This window comes from Macrosteles quadrilineatus, unplaced genomic scaffold (genome assembly GCF_028750875.1).
Source record: "Macrosteles quadrilineatus isolate MER2022 unplaced genomic scaffold, UCM_ALF_1.0 Scaffold_3__2_contigs__length_128488019, whole genome shotgun sequence".
Taxonomy (NCBI): domain Eukaryota; kingdom Metazoa; phylum Arthropoda; class Insecta; order Hemiptera; family Cicadellidae; genus Macrosteles; species Macrosteles quadrilineatus.
This window is the reverse complement of record NW_026542596.1, coordinates 127703603-127725027: the sequence shown is the minus strand read 5'-3', so window position 1 is coordinate 127725027 and position 21425 is coordinate 127703603. Positions and strand designations below refer to the sequence as shown.

Sequence of the window (21425 nt, the reverse complement as noted above, 5' to 3'; positions counted from 1 at the left end):
ATCAGTATGGTTTGAACTTTTGTTAATCTTTCCTTTTATCTCCTGATTTTGGTCAAGAAAAGCTATTCGTTTGCTTAAAGAGCCATATTCTATGATAACCACTTCTTCAATCATAAGTCAAGGCATCGAGAAGACCACTTGGTTCTTTCAGATCTCATAGTTAGGTCTAAATTTTTATGTGGAGAAGTTTCCCAAAGGAGTGTTGTTCATGGGTTCATGGGAACAACACCCCTTAAGGAAACTTCTCCACGATTGAGTTAAGCAAACCCAATTTCTTCTCAAACATACCACCAACTTCAGTTTTAACAATGCATGATCTGGAACAGTCATATTTTTCCTTTATTCACCTTGTCTGTTACTTAAATCACCTTTCTCTTCAATAACTCTTGTGTTGTGATTTTCTCTTGTCCTGTGTGAAAGACACTTTGAAAACCATTAGTTAGGTTCAGGGGGACCCAAAACGGATATATCCACTCAAAACTCACTCGAAAATTTTGACAAAACCAATATTTTCTCCATATACTATGTATATAGGGAAAAAGTGACCCAAAACCGATATATCCACTAAAAATAAAACTATAAAATTTTGACAAGTAAAACAATGCAGATAAAGACCAATGTAACCATAAACATTAAACAGAAAATCTGATTTTAATTCCAAGACCACCACAGTACTTTGCCTCTTTAAGATTCAGATAATCATTGTAGGAAGCTCCTGATTTAAATCCAGTACATAGAAACTGGGTTAATACCTACGATTAGTCTACACAGAACACTAGGTTTAAAAAAACACATTGATAATACTAACATGGCTTTATTTGTAGATGGACAAAAACGACATGAACAGTAAAATAGGAACTGATGTAAGAAGTTGCGAGGAACTATTGGAATACTTTCCGATCTTGGCGGCATATGCAACAACGTGAGCGATGTAGTTCTGTTCGTGAACTCTGTGAAACAAATGAGCTTGGGGACCTGAAAACACAACAACATTATGGTTACAAAATACTTCAATCAATATAATCATTGACTATACACAGAATAGACTTCCCATGTGATATGAAAGTTAGAAGACATGAAAATAGGTGAAGTTCAGGACAATCTCACCAGAGTTTACTAGTGTATTGTGTTGAATATTACGTCGGTTTGTCCCGTGTTAAATGTGGCCGGCCTATCAATCGTCTTATATGTTCCGTAACTTGTGTTTTTTAAATAATGAACTTTATGTGTCAACCTGTATTTATATAATGATGAAGACTTCCGTCGGATTTTTGACTAGCTTCTACATGATGTTTTGAAAAGGATTTGACAATGGGTCTTTGTACCCGAAACTAGTCATCCATTGACTAAAATAAGACTGAAGACGGACCAAGGTACGTAACCTATTATATATTTGAATATTAATTATAACCAATGCAGTACCATAGCAAACAGCTGATTGATTTATCACTTAACAGTAACACAGAATATTGCCATAGTTAGCGACCATCTCAACAGATTGCACCACGTTTTTTTTTTCTTCAAATTTTAACATTACATGAGAAGTCTAAGCATAATCATTTTGTTTTTATCCTTTTAGTATTTGTTTATAACAACAACAACAAAATTGCAAAAAAAACTGGTCGCCAATGAAAAATTGTTTTTTTTGGAAAAAGCAGAGTGGGACGCTGTTCCCACGCATTCCTGCTCCACTACACCACTGAATCATGACGAGAAACAAGACCTGAAATATGACAGACCTGTAGCATAAATTGCAACGTCTCCTCCGTCATGGCGAGCCTCCTCCTCCAACACAACGGCTTGCTGGGCATAGTCAAAGCTGGTGGTGTCCGATGAAGAGGGATCTTGGCGGCTCACGTTGCCTTCCTTCACCTAACAAACAGAGGATTGTGTAATTTCAAATCAACGTCTCCCTCTGACTCAGTATAGAGGTGGGTGTTTTAAAGTAATAGGATATTAACAGGCCCGTTTTTGACCCTGTCAGCGCCCTAATATATAACAGGGTGTCCACCAACTGGGTGGTGGCGTGAATTTTGTATTTCTACCTGGAATTGTCAATTTACCACGATCGTGCAAGACAACAGTGACGTTTCCGTGACCGCAGAGACGATAATATGTCTATACACGGCCACGAGGGATGATCAGTATTATGCCGCGATCGCGCACGATGATAATAATGTCCACATGGTCGCGGGAAAAGATAAGAATTTTACGAAAGACGATGATCTCCATCATGACCGCGGTAGATGATTACCATTTTTCCGCAATCGCGGGAGGCGATTACTATATCCACACATGTGTCCACACGACCGTGGAAAATAGTCAGTATTTTGCCGAATTGCGGGTGACGATTACAATGTCTACACGGCCGCAAGGGATTATTAGAAGTTAACTGCGTTCGCTTGCAAATACAACCACCATTTTCAATTTGGCAGTATGATAGGGGATATGCCTGATCAAAAGTCCCCGGTGATTTGTAAATAATTGTACAAATTGTTCCAAGGTTTCCTAGCCTTCTCGTGGCGGAACTGGATATGCCATCAGTTTACGGCTAACTGACTGGCAAACAAACATTACTTAATCAATTTTCATTATTGTCGGGACCACATAAGTTTGCAGTTGAGGGAGGAGCCTATTTACCATATGGTTTTGAATGAACCAATAAGAACTGTGGGGTGTTGCCAAATCTAATAATAACAGCTGATTTCAAAATATTGCTTTGTATATTTAATTAGTGTTGTCAATGGGCGATGTGGCAACGTCGCACTAGACTTGTCTTGTGATTGGCTACTACCAACTGCAAACTTACGTGGTCCCGACTATAAGTGTGTTTATTTTATAGTGTACATATGAAATAGCATCTGGATGCCTCAATAATGAAGATTGCATTAATTAAAAATTAACTTTTGTACCTCGTACTGGAAATTGTCTTTTCCTCCGCTTGCATACAGCAATGTTGTGAATGAGATGCCATCTTGTTTGGACACTTGAGATAAACCTAAAGAAAACATAGTAGAGAGGTAACTAAAACACGAGAGCAAATATAAACATAAATTTTTTACTAAAGATTTACTTTTGTCTGGTGTGAAAGAAAAACTGCCAAAAGGGTTTGATTGACATTTATTTGACAAGCTTGCATAAATAAATACCTTTACTTGGGGAAAAATACGCTTGTTGAATCATAATAGACTTGTTTAGTAATATCCAATGTTTATTAAAATAAAAGATAGCTTTACTTTCAGCTAAGTGTAAACAGTATATATATAATTATTCCAGAATTACAGAAGAACTTCTAATAAATTTGATAAATATTTATGGTGCATCCTATTTTTAGGTACATACTAGCTTGTACACAGCTGGATTCAGCCTAGACAACCAAGAAATTTGCATTCTAATAATCAATCCCTACATGACAAAATAAGTGTTTCATTACAGCCTTAAACGTATTTGAAAGTCTGTCTTCTTTTCCATTAAAACATCAAATGCTCAGATAGGAACCTATTCATGATGAAAGCCAGATATTAGTTAGATCTGAAGAGTGTACCGTACCAAGGATGTTGTTGCCTCGGGGAGGGTTGCCGTTGATGGCGAGAGAGTGAGAGTGGTCGCTGGTGACGATCACCAATGTGTCGAGCAAGACTCCTCTCTCAGCCAGTAGGTCCAGTGACGCCTGAACAGCTGACTCCAGAGCCACTGTCTCGTCCAAAGCTGCTCTGGCCCGACCACGGTGATGAGAGTAGTCTATCATGCCACCTTCCACCTTTTAAATGCAATATCAATTTGTGTTCAGTATTTAAAAGGCCAGCTGATCATATGTGTGAGAGAGAGAAAGAGCATATTTAAATCCCCACATGGCCACAACAATTGATTGATACAAATTTGAAAATATAAACATTCTAGTTAAAAGTGCAATGTCTTTTACCTTCCTCATGTTTTGTCTACCTATTTTCACTTTTCCCCTCTTACATTATTACATTCAAAACTCTATCTTTGTATAATCAATTGACCGCTTTATTTTCAACTCAAATTGTGTGTGTGTAATTCAAAAACTCTAAAACTGTCATTTTGAAGATTGGTTCATCAGAAGAAACACAAGTTACTTGTAGGCCTACATCATCTAGACCTTCCAGAACTTCATGTGTGGTAACCATGACTAAATTCAAAATCAAACCAAAAGTCCATCATTTTAATTTTCTATTTTTTTGCAAAATTAAATAATTATAATAACCCCATATATACAGTCCACTTTATTATTTCTAAAATAACCTTTAGAATACGCTACAATTTGTATAATTCTCACTAAATACTCTATAATGAGTATTAATACTCAATAATCAGTTCCATAACATTGAGGGCGAAGATACCAAGCAATACTGCAATGTATATACAAATAGTCTGTACAAATGTAAAATTCCTATAGATCCGATAGCTAAACTGAAATAAACCCAAAGATCTGAAGATAGAACTGTTTGCACAGCACCAAGATTTTAAGAATATTGTACAGCGCTGATGGAATTTCAAAATATTCACTCAGGTCCGATAGAAATCAAAAAATGATTTAAGTCCAACAAATGGATGGTGGGAGCCAGGTTGTGCGCAAACTTGTCTTAAATAGGCCTGACGAACCCTACCCTTCACAGCTGTTTTTCACTGATCTCATACACGTTACCTAACAACGTTAAACACAATGTTAAACAGTTACTTTGCTAACCCAATTTATCGCCTGACTGTGTTACTGTTCGGTGGTAAACAAACACATTGTTCAAAACTGGACTGAGCTGCCCTCAAACTAATAAATGACCCTTGTTAAGAAACCAGCAAGTGTTAGTCAGTAAATAAGCTATCAATTATCAATTATTTAAGATGGGGACACCACTTTGTGCGTATTTTAACCCAAATATGAGTAAAAAGATGAGTGTAGGATGAGTGGCGCGATCTTGTAGTCTTGTTAGTTTTGTTAGTGATTAAGGCCGACATATTCTTTAGACAAAGCTGTTAATTAATAGCCCATACAGCTAATGGCAACTAAGGGACCTACAATTTATAGCGGAATCCGAACCACGTTTTTTTCCTTGTAATTAATGAATATTTGTCTGATTATCAGTATAGTGCTGTAGATAGTCGTAGTACTCATTAGTACAAAACAAAAATTCCCTCTGAATTCCCTGATGATTGCAATTGACTTATACCACTTTGCCCACAAATACAACCAGAAAAGTTTTATCCGTTGGTACCAACTACTTGAGTTTAAAAAAATATGACTTATACTACTATGGATCTCATGGGCTTATTTAAAGGGTGTTGTAGATAGGTTGTTTAACATTTTTGTCAATAAGCTTGACAATAAATTATGGTCACATATCACCGGGTTGAATATATCCATTCTATAGAGCTACCATATCACAATTACACACCACTAACAAAAATCCTTTTTCACTTTTAAGAAGTACTTTGAGTGCTGTCTCAGTCATCTGGGTCAATGAAGGCATCCCTGCTGATGTCTTGTCTCTTTCATAGTCCATCTTCATGTGTCCGTTGGCAAAGAGTCCTGAAACAGGTGAACAATCAGCAACAACCAAGCACTAGTATAAGATCTCTAATTACTTGCTTTTATTTGGTTTAACCTATGTTTGAACACAGTGTACGATTAAGAACTGTGATTGCATTTGTATATAGTTTACACATAGTTTTTCTATGCATAATTTCTTAGTGATAAACATGCTCATTAAAACAACCCTTCCTGAAATACAGATCGATTAATAATTAGTTTAATTTATTTACCGAGAACATAGTCCACATTGTTGGGATCCAAGCGAGTCAGATCGTCTGTGTTTGTGAGGTAGCTGTGGCTGAGCCCAAGCTGTTGTTTGTGTTTGACCCATGTTTGTACCAAGTCTCGATTGTCGCCTCGGCTACATGCCCACGTGTCTCGGGGGTCTTGAGGCGTCACTGATGAGTTAGTCATGAGACACTGCCTACCTCCTCCCATGATCACCTGTTTCAAAAGTTAACATATTACGGATTGAGTTACGTGGAGGGCTGTATTTTTTGCATGTAATTGCAAAAATAAATTATGTACATACATAACTTTTCATTATTTTAGTTTATTTACTACTACTGTACTTAAATCCTTTCTGAGGTGCTTGATTAAACTTACTAAATATTTCTTTGTTTGTTTGAAATAAATAGTATCCAGATATTAATCTTGCTATAATATGACAAAATATAAAAATTATTTAGTCTAAGAATGATTTATTTCACTTACTGGCTTACCCATTGTTTTGCTGGATAAGTTCCAGTCTATGTGGACTTAAAAATGCTAGGATAAAAGAGGATCAGAAGCTCTATAAAACAATTATTTAAAACTAGTGGCCTGTATGGGCCATTGCTCCTAATTTAGACACAATTGTCCATATGAAGGCAACTCCCCATTTCGCGATAGTACCTAAGTCAGAAAAATATATCTATGAACTTGTCCCTGAATTTTAAAACAGGAAGGCCCATTTCCCTGGAATCTCTTTTTGTGTAGCGGAAAGCGACGCAAAAGCCATTGCACTGTTGTATTGCCTTATACTTTTTATGAAGTTAGAATCATGTAAAAACATGACTTTTAGTTCGTAATTTAATTGTGGTTGTAGCATGTTAAATAGTCCATAATGGCAACATAAATGTCCATTTGTGGCCTCCTCTGCGAAGTCAAATGCGCCACAATGCATGCAAGTGCTAAGAGGACCTAATAGATTGTGAAAAACAACACTCAACTCCTTTTCCAGCGTTCTTCTGAAGGCAGGTTGAAAACCAGCTTGTGGATTTTCATATTTAGGCCTTACTAGTGTCCCTGTTGCTCAAAATCGAGCAATTTCTAAGTATTACAGGCGTTATTTTAAAACAAATAACAGTAATAATTTTTGATGACTTTAAAAGATTCGACTCAAAGATTATGGAATACTCAAGATGTACATAACAGATCGATATAATCAACATTTTTTGTAAAAATATCTTATCATTTTTCAAAAGCAGATTTTTTGTAGTGTTTTCTACATATAGCCTTACTCATAGCCCCATTAGGTTGTCCATAATAACGATTATATATAAAAAAAAAACACACATTATTTCTATTTCTTCTCCTTGGTGGTGTTTTATGACTTTTTTATGATTCCATAGTTTGCAAATCGGCTCTTTCAATGATTACTAAGAAATGCAGCACAGTGTTAATTCAGTTTTATTTTTAGTATAACCATTTATCCAGGCTCTCTCGTTTTTTCCATTGTAATATTTACGCCAACCCAAATTCAAATAGTAACTATTTCATTTCAACCAAGTAAGTAAATGTTTGTAGCGACTGTGTTTACAATTAACATATGTCCTTCTTCTCACTTTTAATTTCTGACAACAGCTGGAGTTTCATAACAATATTTGTTTCCCATGTTAATCTTATGGAGAAATACAAAACTGTAAAGGGCCCCAGGGCCTCACTCTCTAATTACTTCCCTAAAAAGAAAGTTTCCTGCACAACTTCACGGTACGCTCCAAATGCGCATCAGGTATAAAAAACCAACAAGAACTTCAAGGCAAGAAAAACCAAAAAGGTAATTGATTAAAACTGTTCTTGAAACTGGGTTATATCATAAATTAAGCATTTTAGGATTGCAGATACATTAATCTAATCGTCATAAACAGTTCCCATACTCTGGACAGCTCGCCTTGACTACTTCCTTCACCACATCCTACGTCTCGGACCTGTTTCCCTCCCTTCCCTTAGCATTATTGGATTGCAAATACCTTAATCTATTGGTCATAAACAGTTCCCACACTCCGATCAACTCGCCTTCACTACTTCCTTCACCACTTCCTACGTCGCGGACCCATTTTCCTCCCTTCCCATAGCATTTTAGGAATGCAGATACCTTAATCTAATTATCATAAACAGTTTCCACACTCCAGACAGCTTGCCTTGACTACTTCCTTCACTACTTCCTACGTCGCGGACCCGTTTTCCTCCCTAGAATTTTAGGAATGTGGATACCTAATCTAATCGTCATAAACAGTTTCCACACTCCAGACAGCTCGCCTTGACTACTTCCTTCACCACTTCCTACGTTGCGGACCTGTTTTCCTCCATTCCCATAGAATTTTAGGAATGCTGATACCTAAATCTAATCGTCATAAACAGTTTCCACACTCCAGACTGCTCACCTTTACTACTTTCTTCACCACTTCCTACGTCACGGACCTCAAGCTAGTGTCGTCATTTGATTATATTTATGATCCATACTGTTCCTGTTCTAATATCTGTGAATTAATGCCATCAGTTATTTCTTTATCTACTACATTCAAAAGTCAACAGCTGATCATATGTCTTTGTTTATGTGTCAAATACTGCTTCCATAAGGATTACATTGAAACTTTGAGACCCAGTGGGGCGGATTCCTGAGAGACTTTTTTAACGCCATATAGATGTTGGCACTCACCGATATGGTCTTTATCACTATGCAAAATTTGAAAACGATTGATTCAGCCGTCTAGGAGGAGTTTGCGTATTACGAAATGCATAAGAGTCGACGTATAAGAGCTTCGCTCAATAAGTATATAGATAGATGACGTTCTCTTTCAGCATTTCTTGTGTTAGTTGAATTCCTGGATACTCTTCCAAGTCTTGCAGGTCTTCCCCTACCCTGTCTAGTTACTTCACTCATTATAAAAACGGACAACAAAAAAATTAAACGAATACATTTCATTTTGAAACATTATTTAACAACATTGACTTTCGGAATAAATGTAAACATCACAAATAAATAAGCAACAGCTGTTTAGAATGCAGACGTTTTTCAGTCCCCATGCTTTTCTTATGGTTGATATTTTACGTTATATCTCGTTTTCTGGTAACTTTATGGGAATTCTGCTATTTTTCCCGAGTCCCTGGGGTCAAGACCTTTAATTTAAGACCCCTCCCACCTTTCTGCGACTTACCAGACGTCCACAATTTGCTGGTAAAAATTTTGTCTTACAGAATTATATATAAGGAAATTAATACAATTGAAATACTGACAAAGACCAAAATTGATTGGCTTCAAGTTTTGTCATTTAAATCGATTTTAAATATGGTACATCAATTGTTCATTAAAACTTTCCACTTAGCATGTAATGCTTTTAAATAAGGTACCTGATTCCCTGGTACCTATGTAATTATAACAGTTTATAAGTATATTTTTCTCAAATGAGTAACATTACCTTTAAGTTCTTGCCAGGTTCATCCTCTACTAACTGGCGAGCAATGTCTTTACAATCGGAGGCGGAGGACGGCATCTTAGTGTCACATTCCCACTTCCTGTTGGGGCAGTGAGCGTAGAGAGCGCTGGGCGTCGCATGGGTCACTCTGGTTGTAGTTACAAAACCTGTACCAATAAATTTATAAATTTATTTAATTTATAAATGTATAGCTACCAAATTTATGAGCATAGTAAACAAATCTGGATCCGACAGCATACTTAACATGCTTTAAAGGAAGATTTTATGATCTCTGTCTTTTTCAGAACCATCTATTAAATAAAAATAAACTCCAGCTGATCTGGTAACCCTGGCAGAGAATCGAAAACACATCACGTAAAATACTTGGAAAAATCCATTCCCCAGCCACAGTCACTCTATGGCCCTTACACCCTTCTAAGTGTGTATACTCTATAGGTGTCACAATACTGGCAAAATGTGCATCAATAACTAAAGTCAACATTAAAAACAAAAGGGAACTGATTTAAAAAAGATCACAATGCTGCGTATTACCTGAATATGAGTGAAATATAATGAGTATAGAATGGAGTGAGACGTATTTGCTAGTTTTGTTACTGACTAAGACCAGATTTCTTTAGCCAGGACTATTCTTTAAAACACTAATGATCAAGACCAACTCCATAGTTTTAAACCATCACCAACTTTACAGGTACTCATTTCAATCACACACGTACAAAGAACGTTGAGTAGTAAGTTATAAGACTTTAACTTTAAATGAGAACATAGGGCTCTGCTTTGCAAACGAGACAAGTTAAAAATACTTTGGCTATCATTCAAGTAGTCTAAAAAGTATAACAATCTTAAAGGTTACCAGTGCATTAATCTACCTGTGTATCATGTATCTGTGTGTCTTTAAGAGTCCAAGAAACTATTGTTTATTATTGACCATGTCTACTGCTAATGACAAGAATGCTAAGAAATGGTTTTATATTTCAATCAAATTTGAAAAAATATTTTTTGGAAATAAAAAATACTTTGACTTTGACAATAAAATTGATTGTTTATAGTGAACACAGATTTGTGAATTTTGAGTAATGAGCAGAGGAAGATTGATTTTCAGATCCTTATTTTTGAAAAGTACCTATAAAAAGATCTTACATATCTGAAAGTACTATCTGGGAGGTTTAAGATAAGCCTAACGACTATAGACAGTAAAACTTTTTCCGTTTCAACTCTTGAGTTTTTTGTTTTGCTTCATGGGCATGACTATTGTAGGGATTCCTTTACAGTAATTAAATGCAGGTTAAAGCTTGAATTGAACTAGAATCACATTACTAAGAGAACACAATTAACTTACCCTGTACATTTACAATTACCCTGTACCCGGTACATGGTTTTCCTCTTAGCTAACGAAATAACAGAGTTGCTGAAAAGATATAGTGTCTTGCCTTCTAAACAGGTAAGATCCCGTTAAAAGTCAGTAGCTTTTTTAGGTTTTGGAACTTGACACAACTGTACACAATTATCATTAAGTTATTCAGTTGATGTCATGTCAATCTTTATAATCATGTCAATAGTATTGGTAGTAGTTTTCTCTCACTGCTAACTTTAATCAAAAACTGCTCCTTTTACCGCTTTTGATTCATGCTTCGTTTGCTAAGTTCCACACACACTAAATTCAATGATAGGGCAAGAACGCAATCCAAATGTCAGTCAGTCTTAAGAAAACCGAAATTTGTAAATTATTGTAGGCTATACATTCCATATTAGTTGTCTGAAACAACTTTCGTATTAACCTGTTGTTTGCAATGTTAGTGTTCAATTCTAGAAAGTCCAGAGTTCAAGTTTATCAGTTTTAAAATAGTATATGTTCTGATAAATGTTCTAACCTCCTACTTCAAGACACAGCATTTTTAAGTCCTATTACTACCAACCTGTGCTTTTCCCCGCTGCTTGTGCCCAATCCACGATGGTGCTGAGCCTGTGTTTAGGATCAAGAGAAGACTTGCAGTCGTCCAATGTTACAGCTGCGCTCACACCAACCGTTTCAAAATTGTTCTTCACTCCAGAGAATATTGCAGTTGCAGTACTGGCTGAATCAGGAACTTGCTTGTCCACACAGTAAGTCTACAAAAGGAGAAGTATTAATGTTCTGGAAAACTGTTATCTGGGTTGTACTATATTTGGTTGAAATTGTGATTTAAAATAGTGAACTAAAACAGTTTTACAGATCCAAGAACACTGTACATTTAAAATTCCCATATGTTATTATTGTTATGGGGAAAAGGGAAACTGGCGTATGGCAAATGTATATCCTTTATTCTATACAATCAACATTTTATCAAAAATCCCTTATTATTCCCTTTTCAGCAAACCTAAGTACTCATTAAATCTAATGTTATTTAAATGGGAAATATATATGACTTGTTTATGGAAATATTTTAGTCAAAATCTATTAAGACAATAATTTTAAATTAGCTTAGTCTGCAGGTTTGCTGTGTCAGGAATATTTTTTATCTCAGATCAGCTATGCGATTAATTAACAAAAGGTAAGTAAGCTATATGTGCAAACATTTACTACAAAAATCATTTTTACATTAAAAGGTAATTAAACCATTATTATTTACAACAAGTGATTCGGAGGCTAGCAACATGAAATAAAATCAGCAATCAGCTGATACTTCGACAAAGATCATAACTTTGTTAAAACTTCTAAAAATCAAAGACAGTTTTTGGTCCAGTGTGATACCACCAAAAAACTGTTGTCAGCATTTGCTTCAACTTCGCTGCTCTCCAACTGTTCATAAACAACTTTGAATGTAAAAACATATTCAAAACAACCTACTATAACCATCTGAAACACAGGATTGGAACAAAAATCAACAAAGAATGATGAAACATGACTCATCAACGACTGATGATATTGGAATTCAAAGGATCCATTAATCAATTGGAGATGAATGATATCAAATTTACGGCCGGTCTCATAACCTTGGCACGACTTCTGAATAACAATCAACCACTTGTACGTCCATTTATGATCTCTAAACTGCATATCTTGTTTACAACACGGAGTTAACTACTGACCTATATTTAAAAACCAAAGAAATTCATAAACTACCTTTATCAGTCCTATATGTGGAAAATTTTCAAAAACTAAACTAGAGTTCTCCAGGGACTTGTAGATGCGGGCTGCAGTGATGGTGTTGGGTCCCATTCCATCCCCAACAAACAACAAGACATTCTTCGCAACCCCTTCATTCCGTTGGGTTTTCAGCGCTTCGTCAAGTTCCCTCTGGCCTTTTTGGAACCAAAACTCCTGGTCTGGAACAAGTTTCTCAAATTATAAACACACTTCTGAAGTGTACTAAGCCTAACGTTGATATAGATATTATAACAGGTTGTTTTCCTTTTGTACATAGTTTTGGATTATCTGATTATATAAAAAGAGGGCAAACTGCACTTGTGGCAAGGCATAAGCTCAAAATTGTGGAAAAGTATTTTTCATAAATTTTTGCTGTAGCAACCCAATTTTAAATTATTTAAACGATTACAGTTTTTAACTTTTGCCATTACATCAGTATAGGGATAGGGGTAGTTTTTCAAAATAGTAATGCTAATGTGTTCCAAAGAGTTATTGTACATAAATGCAGAGAAATTATAAATCAGAGTGGAACATTATACCTAACCCCTGTGGAGTTCCTCAGGGCTCCATTCTTGGCCCTTGATTATTTATTTTATGGTGTTAATGATCTATGCAATGCTACTAAGATGCCCACCTTTTAAAAAGCTCCTAATGTGTACAGGTCAAAACAATCAGTTCATACAATAGGCCTACTTGAATTTTTACAGATGTTTATGTCATTAATTGTTGTCTTTTTTAATTGTTATTAATAGCTCAAGAAGAAGAGACAGTGAAGGACTCATAAAACTGCATGCTACTGATTCAAACTGGCAAAACTGTATAGTATAAGAAACAATATTTTTAGTGCATTTGTGGTTTTGCACTTTGAAACCTTTGAACCTGTATTGGTAATTCATTGGTCGAAAAAAAAAGAAAAAAAACTGGAATTGATTTCAAAAAAATTGTGTTCATAGAGATTTTTGAGAAGTAGGTAACAACAATACCAAAAAAATTATAATTCAAATAAATTGTAGTTGTATGCAACATAATGTAATGAAGAAAATGAAAATTAAATGGTTATTGTTATTTACACAATCTTGCTAGAAATGAAATAAATATAGAACAAAAAAGTGAACATAATAAAAATGCACCTTTTTAACTAACACATTAAAATATACAGATAGAGTATCTAGTAAAACTTGCCATTAATACTAGGTACAGTATATTCTAATCTAAATGAAGGCAGATAAGGAACAGAACCAACATAAATGTTCATTAAGATGGTTCCTGTTGTGTGGATAGCTCAGAGACTACATAACTTATCAATATCATCACTAAGTACGCAAGGTCAAAGTCCACAACACAAACTGTAAAAGAACTAAAGTAACTCACCTTCAATAGTTGTAACTATGCAGACGAGTTGAGCTACTAAACTCAGAGCGAGCTGGTGTCGCATTCTACCTACACCTACACCAATACGACGCACAATGAATCGCTCTCGTTCGCACAGTCAAGCCGACAAAGAATAACTGTTACTAACTTAACTGTTTCTAAACAGCTGACTTGCCAAAGCCACCGGAAACTGGCCTCAACCTCAACTCAGCTATTTCCTTTGAATCCCCCTCCCGCCATTTTGTGTCACCGTACTCCCGTTCCCGAATCCCGACTCCAGTCAACTAACCTCAAAAATTTAAATTACCAGCTTGCCCGCACGTAATTGAGTAATTGACTATTACGTAACTGTCACGCAGCACGTTTCCTTTTTGTTGGGTGTTTTATGCAACTACATTACTGTATCAGTTTAGTAGTAGCTTCAAAACTAGATTGACGGTGGAAAACTTATTTGAAAAAACTAAATACCGTACCAAACAGTTATAGGTCCCTTCAAAAGTAACAATATTTTCCCCAGGGAAGTCACAATACACGTGTTAACTTAAACTTAGTTAACATTTTTTCATAAGTCAACCAACGACCACTATTCAAAAACGAGGATTCGATAGATTTTTTCTATTTCAGTAATAAGTTGGTTTAATTTTTTAATTCAGTTTTTGCAAAGACTGGCGTATGACAATTTTGGCAGGTCTTGTATTTTATCGATTGTACTAACTGAAAAGTTGCAAGGAGTTACGGTTAGTTCAATATAAGTTATTTCTAGTAAATTTCTGACTCATCATTCCCTGAATGTGCAGACCAAGCATCAAGTCTGAATCAACTAAATATTTTAAGTACTGACTAGTGACTAATGATGTGTCTTAACATTATATAACGATTGCAGAATACCAAAATATTGGGAATCAAAAAAGTCCTTAATAATTTCACTATGTTATTTTAATATATCCCGATAGAACTATACTAGATAGTCTTGTTTTAAAAAAATACGGAATTTTTATACTTTCAAATTTCAATGTGTTATTTTGGCTTTTTCATGCTCTAGTTTTACGTACAAATTCTTTTAAAGATACGGTACTTATTTGAAATAAATGTAACTGTATATAGTATACTGTGGTTATAAAATTGATAGGTATTTAGGTACCAATTTATTTCTCAAAAGGATCGTTCGATTTTTTTGTAAGCCAACTTGTTTTACTTTTTGGAAAATAATAAAATTTATTATTTACCGAAGCTACTAATCCCAGTAGAAGCATAAGAATAACTTAATTGTGTTTTTAAAATGTTTTAGCTAATATCTTCTTAGTTACTAAAATTTACAACAGGTTATTAACACAATATTGCAGTATAAATTTTTATTTAAAAATATCATAGTTCTGAGAGCCGGACACAGAATGCGCAAGTGTCACAAATTCTATTTGTTGCCTTATTTTTTGTTGCTGATTAAGTTCATGAGTAAATATAGACCGTCAGCTGCACTACGGTTACCATAGGTTCTGGCACACACCGCTGGGAGCGCCATGTAGTTACGGCGTGGTCCCATGTAGCACAGATGGTTGGGCCAACGTTGGTAAATTGTGGAGCCACACAGTTGGCCAACGGTAGAAATGTCACCTCTTTAAACTGTTTTCCAGCCAACCATTGACCAACCGTTTTATTTCACACAAAATAATAAAGATTTAGTACGAAAAGCATAATTATTAGTTGAGTAAATTGATTAAATAGTTCATAAAAACAAATTTTGAAAAAAAGCTAGAACAAAATTTTTGGCCCAGACGGGTCTTGAACCCGGGTCCTTCGACTTATGAGCCTCTTACTTTACCACTGAGCTATCTGTGATTGTTGATATAGAGAGTTTTCAAGTGGTGAAAGAGTAGCCGACAGTTGCAATGGTCGCAATACTTCAAACATTTTTGATACTACACAGTATAATTGATTCTGTTAATCTGTTAAGGCATCATAAGTAATTTTTTTTTTTTTTTTTGGAGTTAGAGAGAATACTGGTATTTGAATATAGATTAATTAATTACTGTTAGATTATTAATGCTATTATAATTGCCTGTTATATGATTAATTACTCTTTCCCCTTAAATTGTTGCAAATAAGTTAAAGAAAATTAATTTAAAAAATATTTGCATTATTATAATTATTAAAATTCATTGTTGTAGCCCCGGAACTGTAATATATAAAATATCTGGTTTTACAATACCTTTATCAGTTCCAAAAACTTTTGGAAACTTTTGGAACTGATAAAGGTATTGTAAAACCAGATATTTTATTATAATTATGTTGTGAAAGCTAGACCCAGAGAATGAAAGTCGTGTAAACTCAACTATGGACCATCGTTGGTCCAACAAAAGTATCTTTTGTTGGTCCAACGGAGTGAAAAACGGTTGGACAACGGTTGGCTTGATGTATGATACCCAGAAATGCATATTAATGTATTTCATTAACAATGAACCAATGTTGGTCCACAGTTGTAAATATTGGTTGGCCCAACTACGAGATATACAGTTGGACAACGGTTGGTTGGTTGTGGAAGCTCCAACCAACCATCGACCAACTGTCCCACAGTTGGCCAACGTTGGCCCAACCATCTGTGCTACATGGGGTGTAGGCGCTACGTAAGCACCGTGGCACCTAGACGGGAGCATGCACGACAACCACTGGGTAAACACCTGTACGACAACACTAAAGAAAGATAAATGTCTTTTGGCAGGGTGGCACTTGTTGATGTGTCACCTAGTTGCACACCCAAAACCACACTTTACTTAGTGTGGTCTTGGCAACCCCTTCGTATACATGTAAGGAGGTGATGGGGTGTCGTTGTCGAAGTGGAACGTTGTCGGGGTGGCATTTTGTCAGGAGCAAGCTCGCCATTTCATTAAATGGTCCTCTACCATTAAAAACAATATTTAACAGTAAAACGGTAAAACACTCTTCTAAATGAAATGCATAGATTCTACATTTATGCGTTGAATTATTCTTTTGGAGTTACGCAACTATTGCAAGTACCCCTACCTAAATTTATCGTTAGTGTAATGCTCTTTATTACTGTACATTCTATATAGGTTTTGTTTTATTTATAAATCTAAAAGAGATATTACTGCCACTGTCTTAGTGTCCGCGCACTTTGGAATTCCAAATAATGGATATGGAAGCCAATTTTTTTAGAGCAGAATATGACTTCTCGAAATTGTGACGGTTTGGGGAAATATTTGCCACGATATTAAACAGCCTTTTTCTTTTTGCGTGGTAAATTTTATGTATTAGGGTTGAACGGTTTACCATTGAGTATTGGATACGGTTCGTCAAAGGTTAAATATTGTATCATAATCTAACCAACACAAGTAGACTTCTCATCCCATTAAATTTTGAAGCTCGTTTTTCGTGTCTAGTTGATGTCCGGTAGTGACGTAGCCAGGGGGGGGTCCTGGGGGTCTGGACCCCCCCCCTACCGGTCTTAAATATAATATATTTTTGTTAAATTAAATGTAAAATTATATAATCATATATCATTGACGTTGGGGTTGATTGTTTTCAATGCCAAGAGAGTTAAAAAAACCGTTTTAGGGCCTATATTTTTAAAATTTTTCCCGGATCCCCCTTTTTACCTGGGGCCCCCGGTCGGTCGAACCCCCCTATTTTGAAATCCTGGCTATGTCACTGCAGGCGTCACTGTCGCCGGGCGGTAACGATCGCTATAGTGGCAACGAAATTCAATATCTATTATTTTAGGGGTAATTTCATTATTTGTGCTTTAATGTTTAGTTAAATGACTAGGGGGCGAGTAATTGTTTATGATTAACTAGATAGTTTTATTTGGTTAAACAAGGTTTTCAATGACTGAGAAACAAATTATAAATAAAACATGACCTCTACTAGTGCACCGGACAGAACTAACAATAGCATTGATCCACAGATGATCCATAAGGATGAGAAATCTACTGAGGGAGTGTGTTTTGTGTTTTACCGTATCTATGATTGTAATTAGTACATTGGAACTATAAGAACAGGGGTTGTAATCAAGCCTTTAGCCAAATGAGCTGGTTGATTCCCCTAGTTGGTACCATCCAAAAATTTACAGCATGTTATCTAGCAGAGCGAGCAGAGCTGCCATGACGGTGACAGTGCAACCGCAACCTCATCCACTTGTATTTTAAGTTTGGTGGTGTTGAATTACGTGGTGAGCACTTTTTCACCTCAAATTAGTTGACGAATCTCGAAACTGGAAAATCGATACTTTTACAGCTCGATTGTTTTTAGAATTTGGTACATCGCGATATCGATAGTCCACTCCCACTCCATCCATTCCCGTTCTCCTTTGACTTGTGACTTGACAGTTTGAATTTAATAATGGTAGATCATTAGGAGAGAACATAATTGTAGCGCCTAGGGACGTAATGTCAATTTTTTTAAGAGAATACATAAATTTGTTAATACCTTACGAACAAATTCTTCTTCTGTTTCTATTTATCAGTAGATAGTATAAAATAGGATATAAGATAGGAGATAGGAATAAAATTCAATGTCAACAGTTGAAAAGATTATTGCTAAGGTTATGTTCATCACGGGACCAGAATTTGTTTTAATCAAAACTGAATATATCATCAGATGGAGGCCATTTCTATTACCTAATTTGTATTATTATTGTTAGTATCAACGTATCAACCTAGCTCTTGTAAAAATGCCAAAATGCCTCCTTCCTGAGAGGGAGTGTAATTTACTCTTTTCCTTGCTTAAGACTAATAATTTTAAAGCTTAATGATGAATTAAAAATTACAAAATTATGACCTTGCTCACAGTTCTTAGAAATTTTATTCCTGATTCCTTCATTAATCTTATTTTTTGTCTGGAGGTCGATATGATTATAGTACTCAAGAGAGTATTGAATTGAATGTAACAGTAACTTATTTAGTATCAATTTATTCAGCTCAAGGGGTCTCTTTTAGTTCCATCCAAGCAATGATAAATCATGTTTATTTTCTGGCCAAAAACGTCATTTTTAATGTTTATGATCCATACTGGTATTTTTCTAGTAATCGTGCTTTAAGTCAGTCTCAGTCAAACCAATAAAATTTACTCCGATTCCGATTCGATTACTCTCAAACAATCGAGTGGTAAAAGTATCGATTTTCCAGTTTCGATATTCGTCAACTAATTTGAGGTGAAAAAGTGCTCACCGAATTACGTATGTGATCCATGCGTTATGGTTGACTGGCAGATTGGCAGAGGCAAGGTTGACAACAAGACTGACAAGTTGAGTGGAGGGAGTTTGCTTGTTTTTGCTAATTTTTGATACCCCCTCCACTGCACCACTGCACTGCAGTAGCAGTCTCCATCTGGTCGTGAAAGTTCGCCTTCGCTTCGCGTTCCTTGAAAGAATTTTCGTTCACGTCAGACTTGTTTATTCCAACAGAGACAGTTGGAATGACGCTGTATTCCTCACTCATTTTGATTTGCACTCGCACCTCTTAACTGATAACAGAAAATGTAATAAACGCTTAAGAATTCAAAGATTTATTAACCACCTTAATCCACTGTGCGTGCTTGCTTACTACATTGAGTAGTCCTCAAAATGGCGTTGTGTACAGATTCCAAGGCCCCACTGAGGTCTGTCAAGCGAGTTCAGTTCGGAATTTTGTCTCCAGATGAAATTGTAAGTACAATTCTACTGAAGATTGTAAGGCTTATGCTTTGAATTCTTTTCTCATGTCAGTAAACTACACAACGTTTGACACAAGGGACGGCTGTGATGCAATAAGTTACAGACCTCGGGCTAGGCCTGTTAAAAACTTTTTGACTCCGCATAAAGTCTTTTGCACCATTGATTTCAGGGGGAAAATATAGTTTCTGCTGTTGTATGAATTACCATTGATTCCCATGGTCACCTAAAAATGCTTAATTAGCCTACCGAGCCCTGATTTTCTGCTGTGGTTCATTCCAAGAAGAGGGCCAACCACTAAGTTTAGCCTAATATTTTATATTGCTCCCTAATAGGAAATAAGAATAAGGCCACACAAAGTTACAATTTTGGAAATAGGCTAACTTATGTATCTTTAACACGTTGGCAGGCCTAAACGGTATTTAAGTTTAACTTAAGTCGACCTCCAGATAACGCTCTAAAAAATATTTTTTAGGCTAGGCCTAGTCTGTTTGTTTTTTAGCGCCGATTCCAAAAATGATAGTAGGGTGAAGTGGGGTACGGTAAGTGTGACGTAAAAATCATAAAGTTCGTCTTTACATTTTTTTTTCTCGGTTATTTCTAAAGCTAGAAACTTGAAATTTTTAACACTTAAACTTTGGAAATATCTTTATTGGTAAAAAAAAACTAATGTGATAAACTTATGCTTTCACTTTTTTTTTACTTACAAAAAATGCCTGCCAGCTGTCACACTTGCCCCATGGGGTCGGGGCAAGTGTGATAGCGCCTCTATAAAATCCTGTTATCTCTTTTACTGTAATCAGTAGCGTAGCCAGGATTACGTTAAGGGGGGGGGGGGTTATTCAACGTGACCATGCGGGGGGGTCTAGGGGGTATGGAATACCCTCCAGTCGAGAGGGGGATCCGGAAAATTTTTGAAAAATAATAGCTATAGGCTAAACTAGCGTTTTTAAGCAATCTAGACATATTAATTTTTAAAACATAAATTGATTTTAATTGAGTTTTTATTATATGTATTTAACCTATTTGATTAAGGTGTTTAAACATGAATTTAAATTTGTTACCGTTTTACAGAAGAATAAGGTATTAAAAATGTAACTAAAATAGTTTCTTTATAGTTTTGCCTGCTTTTCATTTTGCTAACTTTGGCCTAACTTCAGTTTCTTTCCAGGCCGCTTACAAATCACTCATTCTTCAGGACTACATATCTTAGTTAATTCAACTTCAGTTATGTAAATGTAATTAATCACAAGGATAATGATGAGATAACGTAATATTTCAGCACCCAATAATCGACACGTAATTTATCTAAAAGTTCACAACCTCAAATCACGGTCAATTGTTTTACAACGCACGCAGTAACGCAGTAAGGGCATAAGTGATATGTCTAGTGGCTATGTGGCTATTGACAGTAACACTAACCAACCAGACTACTCCCCTGCGCAAAATGACGGCTAGCGAATCCACAGTGGGAACGGGGAGCGAGTAGAACTAGTGGAAGTGGAACCACTAATTATAGTACTGTTCCAGCTCTGACTACATGGCTACATGTGATAGAATCAATGCCCGCCCCGTTTCATCAAAGCTATTGGTGAATATAGTCGTAGTGTACGCCTTTTGCCATGAAAAATGTTGTAAAACACTTAATATATTTCTAAGACTAGGTAAATTGTTTGGCACTTTCTTTATTTACTTACTGGTTAGCGTAAAAGTATACTACGAAAACATATTTACTTCAACAGTACGGTAAAATATATATAGGGACACCCAAGGGGGGGGTTGTAACCCCCCAAAACCCCCCCCCCCCTTGGCTACGCCACTGCTTTTAATGGTAAATGGGGCAATTGTGATAAATACCCAGTTAACTTAGTGCTCTTTCAGGAACATTTTGATTTACTTAAGTCCATATCATTCTTACTTTTTGAGATATTTACAAATGAAATTAAGACGTACAAATCTGCGGAAATTTGTAAAAACTTGCACCAGATCACACAGATTACATCAGATCACACTTGCCCC

General features: G+C 35.8%; 2 protein-coding genes across 3 annotated transcripts in view; one reads left to right on the top strand and one right to left on the bottom strand.

Moving 5' to 3' along the window:
- Positions 1-798: 798 nt before the first annotated feature.
- Positions 799-13966, bottom strand: LOC128989672 (alkaline phosphatase-like). Of its 2 annotated transcripts, none has more exons than XM_054411645.1 (10): positions 13745-13966; positions 12350-12552; positions 11163-11355; positions 9232-9395; positions 5782-5995; positions 5415-5548; positions 3550-3760; positions 2913-2998; positions 1740-1872; positions 799-975 (listed from the first exon to the last, which is right to left on the bottom strand). In XM_054411645.1, exons 1-10 carry the CDS (start codon positions 13806-13808, stop codon positions 815-817), a joined length of 1563 nt encoding a protein of 520 aa, XP_054267620.1. In that variant the 5' UTR covers positions 13809-13966; the 3' UTR covers positions 799-814. The 2 variants fall into 2 exon arrangements, with proteins under 2 accessions (XP_054267620.1, XP_054267621.1); XM_054411646.1 differs by lacking the exon at positions 13745-13966 and adding an exon at positions 13617-13683.
- A 5119-nt stretch (positions 13967-19085) lies between these two features.
- LOC128990842 (DNA-directed RNA polymerase II subunit RPB1-like) overlaps positions 19086-21425 on the top strand; it is a 33623-nt gene continuing 31283 nt past the window's right edge. Inside the window, exon 1 of the mRNA XM_054413456.1 lies at positions 19086-19400. Within this exon, the coding sequence (XP_054269431.1) occupies positions 19320-19400 (81 nt within the window). The 5' untranslated portion in view covers positions 19086-19319. The remainder of the gene's footprint in view (positions 19401-21425) is intronic.